Source organism: Bison bison, unplaced genomic scaffold, assembly GCF_000754665.1.
Source record: "Bison bison bison isolate TAMUID 2011002044 unplaced genomic scaffold, Bison_UMD1.0 scf7180017864322, whole genome shotgun sequence".
NCBI lineage: Eukaryota > Metazoa > Chordata > Mammalia > Artiodactyla > Bovidae > Bison > Bison bison.
Genome location: NW_011494894.1, coordinates 1,547,771 through 1,559,381, shown reverse-complemented (window position 1 = coordinate 1,559,381; position 11,611 = coordinate 1,547,771). Strand labels below are relative to the sequence as shown.

At 37.0% G+C, this 11,611-nt stretch overlaps 1 protein-coding gene across 3 annotated transcripts in view; it reads right to left on the bottom strand.

Moving 5' to 3' along the window:
* The window catches only part of RPS6KC1 (ribosomal protein S6 kinase, 52kDa, polypeptide 1), a 205,992-nt gene that overhangs the window by 45,951 nt on the left and 148,430 nt on the right, over positions 1–11,611 (bottom strand). For all 3 annotated transcript variants that reach the window (XM_010853047.1, XM_010853048.1, XM_010853049.1), the window contains 2 exons: positions 2,965–3,012; positions 1,625–1,757 (listed from right to left, as the gene is read on the bottom strand). In XM_010853047.1, coding sequence (XP_010851349.1) covers positions 1,625–1,757; positions 2,965–3,012 — 181 coding nt within the window. The remainder of the gene's footprint in view (positions 1–1,624; positions 1,758–2,964; positions 3,013–11,611) is intronic.

The window sequence follows — 11,611 nt, the reverse complement described above, 5'->3', positions numbered from 1 at the left end:
TCCATTCCATATGATCATTCAAAGTCAGGCATGGTCAACAGCAAAGGAAAAGAAATTTGGTGAAGACAATCTAAAACACTGAAAAATTTGAAAGCCACATGTCTATGGCTTTAAAGCAGATTATAAACATCGTCTATAGTAACAAGGTAAAATCAGTTGAAATATGAGCTTTAAGAAGTATAAGAAATGATAAGATGGCATAAGAAAAAATTAAGTATTTGGAGAAGGAAAAGGAAAAACAGGAAGAGGAAGCTCAAATAGCAGAGGTAAACCAGGATTGGAAATTTACCACAGATTATCTCCAACATGAATAATCCACACTGGGTAATAGAATATTGACTATAATTACATTCATCCTACTGACCTTGTTCTAAATTATTATGGATTATTACTACGCAAGTTATTTTGTTCCACACCAGAGGTGGCTGTATTTCGCTATCAGATGACATGACCTCTAATTCAATAATGTCTGTAATGCACTGGTATCCTCAGATAAAAGCTGTCTATAATGTCTGAACAAAGGTGAATTAGTTATCCAATTCACACACGCAATTAACTCTCTTAATACCTGAGAGACCATGGAGCCCCTTCTGAATTTCCTATTAAATACTACATATGGAGGTCTTCCCTCCATCTGTAGTTATCTTGTGCTGTACTTCATAATAAACAATATTAATAGTTTATTGCCCCTGTCAAAAATCTTACATTAGTTATCATAAGAGACCTCATTCCACAAAGCAATGACTCATTTTCCTAGCAAAATGCATTCAATTCAAATGTTACGCCTATTACTAAAGCACAACAGTTCTTTATTCTCAGTGATGTAAAAATAATAACAACACCTTCTTGAAACATAGAAAATAATTTAATTTTCTTTACCACTTAAAAAAATCTCTCAAAATCCAAAAGGCAATTATCTTGTGCATTTATATTTATATGCTATGTTCATTTTAATAGAAGACTAATTATTTAAACTCAGGTGTTAAAGGGCAAAAACAAACCAAAATGTAGTATTTTTTTTGCCACCTGTTCCCTTTACTAAGAGCTGAAATCTCATAAAGAGTCTGAAGGCAGAGCACTGCGCCTCTGCTTTGTACCCATGTGTGATGCCAATGGCTGTATTCATAAAAACCCAGATCAGAATAACTAGTTAATGTCAAACGTTAAGCAAATACCTACGCCTTCTAAAAAAGGAGGTAATTAATTAATTCTTCAGGGGATGCTTTTCATTTTGTCATCTAACATTAATGTATCTTTTTCAGCAAAGAACAAGAGAAATTCCTAAAATAAAACCTAGTCCTCTTAGCACACGGCCGCATTAAAGTTCTCGTCATATTGGACCCATCCTCAGAGTAAGGAAGCAGTTAAGCGTATCTAAGAATGTTCCTACAGTTCAAATGAAATCTGCTGCTCGCCTGGGCTTTCATTGTCCCTCGCAACCCAAAGTGGGCGGGGGGGGGGGGGGGCACGTGGCGAGCAGAGGAATAGGAAACAGTTTCTCACATGTGTTTCGTATGTTTTATCCACTCAAGTAATGACAGAAGGAAGAAGGACATTATAGAAACTAAAAAGCTAAGAAGGGTGCTCGGCTTCAGTGCATAAACAATTTAAGCTACAAACCAACCTTCTGCGTGCTGCAGCACAAGAAATACTGACTCCTCAGAAACGATGTACTTGTGCAGGCACACCATGTTGGGCACACAGCGGGGGACGATGGTCTTTCTGTTCCTGCTGTATTCACTGCTTTTCCTTAGACCCTGACAGAGAACAAAAAGGTCAGTTGTACCCTCAGTTGCCTTTGGAGCCTGCTGTGCTCTGTGTTTATCAACCAAACTAATCTATCCGAGTTACTCTGGGCTTCAGAGAAACCACTCATCTGCTGCTCTATGCCCCTCGGTCCCTGGAGGCTCTGCTGATGGCATCTGGCGTGAGTCCAGAGCACTGAAGATGCCACAAAGCTGCCATTAAAATCAATTACGTGGGTCAGTGTTTTTATTAGAGATGCTCTCAAACTAAGTCATCAGGATGACACACAGTTATTTCTCTATGACCTTTTCTTAAGTTTTATTTTACTTATGTGTATCTTCAAAGCAGCAGACATCGTGAGATCAATTCAAATTCCTGAGACACAAAAGGTATTCCGAGATTAAACAGGCAGTTTTGAAATTCTATTCCAAAAAAAATACGAAGATCATTTTAAGTTTTCTCCAAAGGAACAAGGTATGTGGAGTTCCTCACGTCACACCCTGGTTTAAAAACCTGAGGAAATAGCAGCAGTAAAGTACATGCAGAGAGAAAATTTTATTTCAGTGTATGTCAACGTGACCTACTGCCATGCTGATAAGTAAAAGGAAAAATATCAGAAAAACATAACACTAATTTGAAATTCATTAATTCTGGATGCTGAGGAAATGCTTAAAATTAGGATACTTTTAGAATATTGCACTATCAAAATCCACTTCAAATATAATTTTGAAATTACAAAATTGGGGGGGGGGGTTCTTCCCTTATTCACTTAATTACAAATTGAATAATACAGAGAATCAAAATTGAATTTAGGTAAAAGACACGGCCAGGGACGTAGATAACACTTTTCCAAATACCTTTAACAAAGACTTTAAGGTAAAATTTCAGCTCTTAAGAACTGTAATCATAATCAAATGTATGATTGCATGTGGTCTTCATAAATTATGCAAAATATATTAGAGATGTACTTAAATTATACACTATACATTTAAACAGCATAAAAGGAGCCTTCAACTTATCCAAATTATTTCCTCCACTCTTTTTAAATGTATGCTACAGAGTATTTATCAACTGTGATGGAAGGACACAGAATAAAGTGAATCCAGATGACTGTAAACACACAAAAAAAACATTCAAACACCCAGAAAAAAAATACTTTCTTTCAGAAGCATAATTTGAAAATACATTTCTAAACTCATTAAACAGAAAAATTCTTACTTTTAAAATAAATGTCTGTTCTGTCCTTGTGTCCATTACAAGTAAAACCTACAAAAAAAGACATGAGTAATAAATTATTTACAATATAATGAAATACGAACTCATAACTTTTTGAAACCATACTAAAGGTTTGGGGAGAAAGTGTTGAAACTGACTCAGCCAAAACCACTAATTTGTGAATAGGCTTTTTTTAAAGTCACCAAATCACACAGTGAAAACTCTTATCCAAAGGCTATTTCCTTTCTAAAAATGCCATATTTTAGAAACTCTACCATGTTTTCCTAGATTTATTTTAAAATATAATTCTTAAAAGGAAAAATTATTTTAGAAAAAGAACTTTTCCTTATGAAACATTAAGTGGCTAAGTAAAAAATGAATAAATAAATAACTGTTTTACAGAAATTGAAGTCTCAATTTTCTTCCCAAAACCTCACACGTAGCCACTTGCTACAATGTGATCTCAATAACTCAGGCTCAACCCAAGGCACCCTCTGGTGCTACTTCTCCACCCTGGACTCATCCTTAAATCCTCTTTCCCCATCAGCAAATCCTGCCAGCTCTCTCTTCAAACTGGATCCAGAATCTGAACTCACCTCACCCCTTCCACAGGTATTACCCTGAATAAAACAAAGATTTACCCGGATTATAACAATGGCCTCCCAACAGATTTCTCTGCTTCCATCTTTGCTGTCCTATGCTCTATTCTCAAAATAGTAGGCAGGTTTTCTTTTTAAAACATTATGTTATATCATGTCACTTTTCTTATTCAGAGAAAAAGCATACATCCAAAAAATGACTTCAAGATCCCTCATAATTTCACACATCACCCCCTCAAACCACCTACTCCCCCTACCCATCTTGATGAAAAGAGTGAACAGAGATAGGGAATTATCCTCCCATATTTACATTTATAGTTTATAAATATATTCGATATTTACATATTTTATATCATGTTGATCTTATCATTTTGGAGACATTACAGCAGAGGTTGGCAAACTATTCCTGGAGAGATACAGACAGTAAGTATCTTAGGCTTTGCACCCCATGTCGTCTCTCGTGTAGAGAGAAGCACATGAAGCAGCAGAGTCTGAAATGGGCCGTGGCGGGAGAACTTGCACACAGAAATCTGTAAACACCCAGCAATCTGTCAGCACTGTATACACGGCCTTCTTTCCTGCCCTCTTCAGTGATGGGAGCCAAGGGTAAAAGAAGGTATCAAGCTTGGGGAAATAAAAGAATGCTGAGAACAAACAGGCGAGTTAAAATGAGGAACCTGTTTAAGACCTGATGAATCTGAAGTCATAGCGACAACTTCATCTTTGACCCCTCTTCTGAGTGCTTCATCGATCCTATTCTACTCCATCTAATCTCAAACAAATACTCCCACGGATACCTCCTTAACTCCTATCCTCTTCCCAAAGCCCTCTTCTCACTAAAAACAAAACCCAGTTTAACCTCTTAACAGTATTAAATAATATTATCACCCATGAAACCCCCTAAATCAAAAAGCTCCTTAAGTCCTGTGAGTTCTCCCGTCCCCACCTTCATGACCAGTGACCTAGAAGTCTAGTCAATTCTACCCCCTAAGTATTTCTCTTTTCCACCCTCCACTCTCCTTCACCTACCATGATTTCAGTGTTTACTATGTGCTATGCTTTAGTCACGTGGAATCATTGTTAATTCTTTCAATTACCCAGTAAGACAGTTTTACCATTCCCACTCCATATGTGAAGATATTACAGCTTCATCTGTAGAAGATACAATGGTGAAGTGAAGTGAAAGTCGCTTAGTCATGTCCGACTCTTTGAGACCGCACAGACTGACTGTAGAATTTTCCAGGCCAGAATACTGGAGTGGGTAGCCTTTCCCTTCTCCAGGGGATCTTCCCAACCCAGGGATTGAACCCAGGTATCTCGCACTGCAGGCAGATTCTTTTACCAGCTGAGCCACAAGGGAAGCCCATAATGGTAGATGATAATAGTATCTACCATTTGTGAGAATTTCAGTGAGATAATCTTTAAAAGTACTTGGTACAGCCACTTGTTACTATTACTGCTGTTACTATTATAGCTTCTTCTCCCTGAAATGTTCACCCAGCCCCTTATCAAACAAGCACTCATATTTCCATATTCAGCTCAAATGTCACTGATGCTTGTCTTCCTATGTTTTCCTACTGTATACGATACCAGCCTCTTCAATATGGTTTTATTTGGTCACTTTGGTCTATATCCCAACCAGGCTTCAAGCTTTTCATCAGCATGTTGTAAGCAGAAAAACAGTTGCCAATGATGCTCATACCTTAATCTCCATAACTTGTGAATATGTTATGTTATTGGCCAAAAGGACTCTGCAGATGCAATTAGGATACAGACCTTAAAACAGATTACCTTGGATTATCTCAGTGGGCTCAATCAAATCATATGAACCCTTAGAGAACTGTCTCGGTCCAGAACTGTAATGATGCACAAAACTGATATGCCAGAAGGGGAAATCAGAGGGACTCATAGTATGAGAGAGAGGTGCTACTGCTGGCTCCAAGACACAGAGGTCCACATGTAAACACTGCACATACCTCTAGGAACTCACAGTAAGCATGGGAAGGAACAGGCAGCTTTTAGGCACAAAGACCAACCCTTGGCTGAGAGCTAGCAACCATAGTCCTACAACCCCGAAGAAAGGAATACAGCCAACAACCTGAATGAGCTTGAAAGTGAGTTTTCCCCCAGAGTCTCCAGGAAAGAAAGCAGCCCTGCCGGCACCTTGATTTCAGCCCAATGCAACTCATGTCAGACCTCTGATCCAGAGAACTCTGACATAATAAAGTGAGTTGTTTTAAGCTGTAGAGTTTGTGGTAATTTGTAATGCAGCAACAGAAAATTAATACAGGGCAGAAACTGTATTTCCTGCAACACATAACCTATCCACCTCCCAAAGTAACTGTTCACTAAACATATGTGAATGAATTTAAGCATAAAAGTTTGGAAGGTAGATAGCAATGTGGGAATGGAGTTTAGAAAATAAGTCAGGACTACAGATGTATATGAATAGCTAAGAATTCTCTATTAAAAATAATAGCTAAAGACAGGAGAAATTATCCTACTAGAATGCTTCAAGCAGGCACTGTGACGGGGTTTAAAGAATCAAGTCACATAATTCATTCAACAATCTAATAAGGAAAGTATACTTTTCCCTTTTTTCTTTGATCACACCATGCAGCATATGGGATCTTCGTTCCCCAACTAGGGATCAAACCCACACGTGTGAAACTTTCAATACTGCACTATGCGGTGACCTGGGGACAGAAGCGAACTGCTCTGAGTTAGTAATGGGGGGTAAGAAAATGGAGGAAACATATACGTATCTTTCCACAGAGAAGTATATCAGAAGAAGGAAAAACACTAAAATGAAACAGTTAGTAGGATTATCAGGTTTGAACCTTTTTCAGATAGGGTAAAACTGCTCTCCCTTGGAACTTGTATTCACCACCAATCTTGAACCTCCAAGTCAAGGAAATATATTCAAAGAACCTGAACCTTGACAATCAAATTAATATCATGAGTGCAAAAGGAGGCACATCTCTGTAAAGGAGAGCTCAATAAACATCTACTGAGCCTGTAAAGACATTCAGTGTCCCTTAAATCTCATTTGTTTTCATATCTGTTTGTGACTCTTTTAAAGTCACTCACCAGATTCCAATCCAAAACATTTCACCAGGGAAAAGGTATGGAAGCCGTACAAAGGAAATAACTTTTTTCCTACCAGAAGCTTCTTAACCGACTGGACAATATGTACCTGTGTAAATCAGCAGTGATACCTCTTTGCTGGTCTCACTTAGCCATGAAGCATGAAGTCGATAGATAAAAAGGCCAAATTAAGATCGATGAACATGGCTGAGAAGGGCTTCTTTGCTTACATTTACTTTCTCCTCCTACCAAGTTTGTTTGTGACCAGACAATGTTCACATTGAGGCAATAAACACAAGAACATATGTGATTTTTTTTAAATGTGCCCTTTGACTGTCAATTTCTCCCAAACAGGTGTTGGCTAAATGATTATAAATTGGCCTCTGGATACACCTCTTCAACTGAGCCGTACAGGGCTGGTGATAATATAATTAGACCTAAAAACATCAGGCTGGTGAATGCTTTCCATCTGTTTGGCAATAATGTTTAGTTAACAATAGTCTTTAAAAGAAGCACCTTCAACTTCAGTTCTTAAAGTTATTTATAGAGCCATTCTTAACACACCAGCACTCCTGCTAACAAGAGCTTTAGCCACTTGGAAATTATTAGCCATACGGCTGTATACAAAGAGAAACGACTGCATTTAACATCTGTATCTTTCCAAATTTACACGCTTCAACCTCATTTAGAGTCATTTCTTAATGAACAGTGCTATGGCACTGCATTAATATTATAGTTGCATGCACAAAGATCATAAGGAGCCAAACATTTTTTTAATGCCAACAGTAGGCCCATCTGTAATGAAGCTGTCAGCATAAAGGACAAAATAATAGCTTCTTTAACCCTCAAACAGAATTTGTTCATTTGTGGACTAGAACACATCAATTTAAAAACTGCTCATGGGTTTGCTCACCTTTATAAAGACAAAAATCTAATCTAGTACTAATTTGATACAATTGTCTTTCCAATAAAAGGCTCTTAAAATCAGCTTTTATTTCATGATAAAACAAGTTCTATAACTCAAACTGTCATGAAATAATTATCTTGGATGGCATACCTTATTGAGAGAATACAATTAATGTATTTTTCCCTTTCATTTTTCACACTCACTTATCAGCACTATATTAGCATATGGTCTAACAGGAGAGATTACTCCATCTTTGCCCATGGTAATATATAGAATCACTGCTCCTAACTGGAAAAAAAAAAAGCAAACAACTTATCCCTCTAGGATTAGCCTCATCTGTTCTTCAATTCCACCAGCATAATGAGACTTGCCTACTTTCCTTTCACAACAGTAGCAAGAAAAGTTCCAGTTGATTATCAGTAAATTTTGTTAACTAGAATGGGGAAGACTTGACATTTAACTAGGTTTAACTAGGTACTACCTCTGGAAAGATGGGAGGTGGGAGAGCATATCAAAAGTATCAAATGACAATTAATTTTTAGGCACATGAAAAATAAATTTGGAGAAAAGAAAAGAGACAAACAGCAATAAAGACATGATGAATGTGGTGAGGAAGTGCAGAAAGTTCCCTTCGGTGAAGATTATATGTCATCTATTTTTGAATTTTTTTAGATACTTAATTTAAATGCTGACATTCAAAGTCTGTAAGCCTCTAGAGGTAACTCCAGCTCCAATTCCTTTAAGAAGAAAGATTACCTGGGTAATCCAAGGGAACATCTCTCACTACTTTGGTGTCACTTATTTCACAGAACTCCAAAACAATTAATAAAAGTTTTTTTGTTTTTTCTTTTTTTAATGTTTAACAAAGGCCTACAGAGATAGCCCTACTGGGACAAACTGCCTTTCCTCTAAAGGTTGTCACATTCGTGTTGTCTGGATTTCATCTAAATGGACTTCAGTTGTGCAAGTGATACCACTTAGAATTCACATATAAATATACCAGAGAACAAGGGGATCAACATAAGAAAGAAGCCAGAGAAAATAGAGAAGCCCAATCACACAAGTTAGCTAGTTTTTCTCAACATAGTTCTCAACACTTGACCATGAGTAGATTCATTAAATTCACCTTGGCAGCGTTATAGGTACTGGTAATGTTATTCTTCTGTAGAAATAGTCACAAACCTAAAGTACTAAACCCTTGCTTTCCCTGACAATACTACATAATGATAATAAAATGTTACTTACACTTATTGCTAAAACTCATCTCATTTCATAGGCTGAGAATATTCAAAATGTATTTTGACTGTTAACTGTTAATTCCATACCTTATTCTTAAGAGAGATATCTTATAAAAATTCAACAACCAGAAAACAAGGAGTACTTGGTGAACTTTAATACCAACAACTCTTTCAATTCTTCCCACCGGGGTCTAACTTTCTCTTTCTTAAACATCAGAAACTAGCAGTGTTCCCTGTACCACCGCCCAGCAACTAAAAAGCAAAGGATACTCAGCCTACCACTTCTGTCCATGAGAAACTGCAGCACCAGGAGTGTCAGCATGAACAGACAGTGGAGAGGCACTTCTTGCCCTTATGCCATGAAACCAGTCTGTTCTGGATGGTCCTGTGCTTATTCAGTTTCACTAATAAGAACTGAAGTATGAAGAGCAACATTAGACATGGATACTTACAACTCTATCCTAAAAGATGAAGAGTTCAAGGATCTGTTTTCAGTAAAGCATAAAAATTACCCTTGTGACTGACGGGAAACAGAAAAAAAATTCTTTGGCATCTTATCAGTGTTTTATTCTTACTAGAATTTCCAAAATAACACAACATCGTGAAGTAAGTAAACAAACAATCCAAAAGGATATTGCTCTGTGGATTGATGGCAAAGCCAAAAACATCACCACGCAACTTACAGCAAGGTGAAATATCATTTTGAAGTGGGCTGAGTTCTCTAGGCATCTATATAGCCTAGAAATATCTTCAAATGCAGGAAACAACAGAACTGATCTACTAGGATTATATGCAATGAGCATGCAAGATCCACATTGTTTTCTAGTTATTAAATTCTAAATTATCGTAAATAAAAATATAGTTTAAATGTTTATCCAAACATTTAATTCCCCACAACATCCCATTTCAGTTTACCTAATTTTCTTATCTGTCTTAACTATAAACAAATTGGGGCAGAACAAGGGGGAAAGAATGACATTAGGACAAGCAAGCAACACAAAACTAAGCTGGTAAATAACTAATTTCTCTAGGAGAAAACAACTGATCTTAGACGTCTTTAAATGCCCACACATTTGCAAAGGTTTGAGTATGCTAATTTTTTAATTAAAAGATATTTCAGCGGTGAAAGCTCTTTCATATGCACTACTGATTCTTCATCAAACGTTAACTTTCCAACTTAACACCAGTATAGCCGGTGGCAGCCTGAAGGTTCACCATCTGCTGCTACCCAAAGTCACTGTGGCCACCTTCAGAACATATGCATCAAAGCCTGGAGATAAGAGACTGAAGGAATACTGCCTAAGTCAGCATAAGGGCGATGACAAACCCAGAGGCAGGCAACAGGCAAGCTACCAGAAAATTTAGAACATCACGAACCATCAGTCACCTCTTCGAATACATACCCAAGGTCACAAGGGATTCTAGTGGCTGAACAAACAGCCAAGAGAAATACTACCACTAATGGCATTTACTTAAGTAAATAAGTGTGATGATTTTTTCCTTAAAAGAGAGGGGATAGTTATTTTTTAAATCTCCTGTAATTTTATTCAAAGCAAGCATATGGTAAATGAAATACAAAATTGAAGTTATATTAATCTATGAATAATAATAAAGGTATAAGTATATATTTTAGGCAGTCATAAAATAAGGTACTTTGCTTTGAAAGATTTATTTTCTGTGTACCATCATACCCACCATTCAAATATTATCAAAGTACTTTGAGATGAGATTTTATAAAATTCACAAAACAGCAATTAAAAACCCTGATTTCTGGCTACTGAAAAATGTCATTTATTTAAGGTAATGATCATATTCACCACAATACTGCATAGAGAAACATAATATTGTGGTGTCTTTTAAAATATTAAAGAGAGAAACTCAAAAACCTGGCTATATTCAATTATAATACTGAATAATTGACATATTCATCTTAAAAGAAATTAACTAATATGAAATTTTCTTATACATCATCTTTGATTTCTAGGTTGGTTATTTTGGTTTCTTAAATGTAGTTAGAAAAAAGCAATATAGAAAATATGTTTTAGAGAATATAAAGCATCTTTCAATTCTTAATTTTAAAATGGCAACAGATATATTTAGTTAGAATTCATTCTAATCTTAATCCAGATATTTAAAAATTCTTCCAAACTTCCACAGCAAATTAGTTATAAATTAATTTAAATCTAGGGCATTATTAAGCATTCATATACCATAAGAACTGTCATGATGAAGCCCATTTGTCCTGCCCTCTATTTAAATTGAACACAGCCTGTTGAGCACAACTATCTACAGTTTCTACAACTGAATACAGTAGTGTAGTGTATGTATGCGTGTCCCAGGAGAACACAGTTAATACTTCTGTACACTTGTAATTTCAATAATAATCATGATTTCTTAAAGGGTCATAGTTTGTCATTGTGAGAGCTAAAAATAGAGTTCAGTTCAGTTCACTTCACTTCAGTCGCTCAGTCATGTCCGACTCTTTGAGACCCCATGAACCGCAGCACGCCAGGCCTCCCTGTCCATCACCAACTCCCGGAGTCCACCCAAACCCATGTCCATTGAGTCGGTGATGCCATCCAACCATCTCATCCTCTGTCGTCCCCTCCTCCTGCCCTCAATCTTTCCCAGCATCATGGTCTTTTCAAATGAGTCAGCTCTTCGCGTCAGGTGGCCAAAGTATTGGAGTTTCAGCTTCAACATCAGTCCTTCCAATGAACACCCAGGACTGATCTCCTTTAGGATGGACTGGTTGGATCTCCTTGCTGTCCAAGGGACTCTCAAGAGTCTTCTCCAACACCACAGTTCAAAAGCATCTA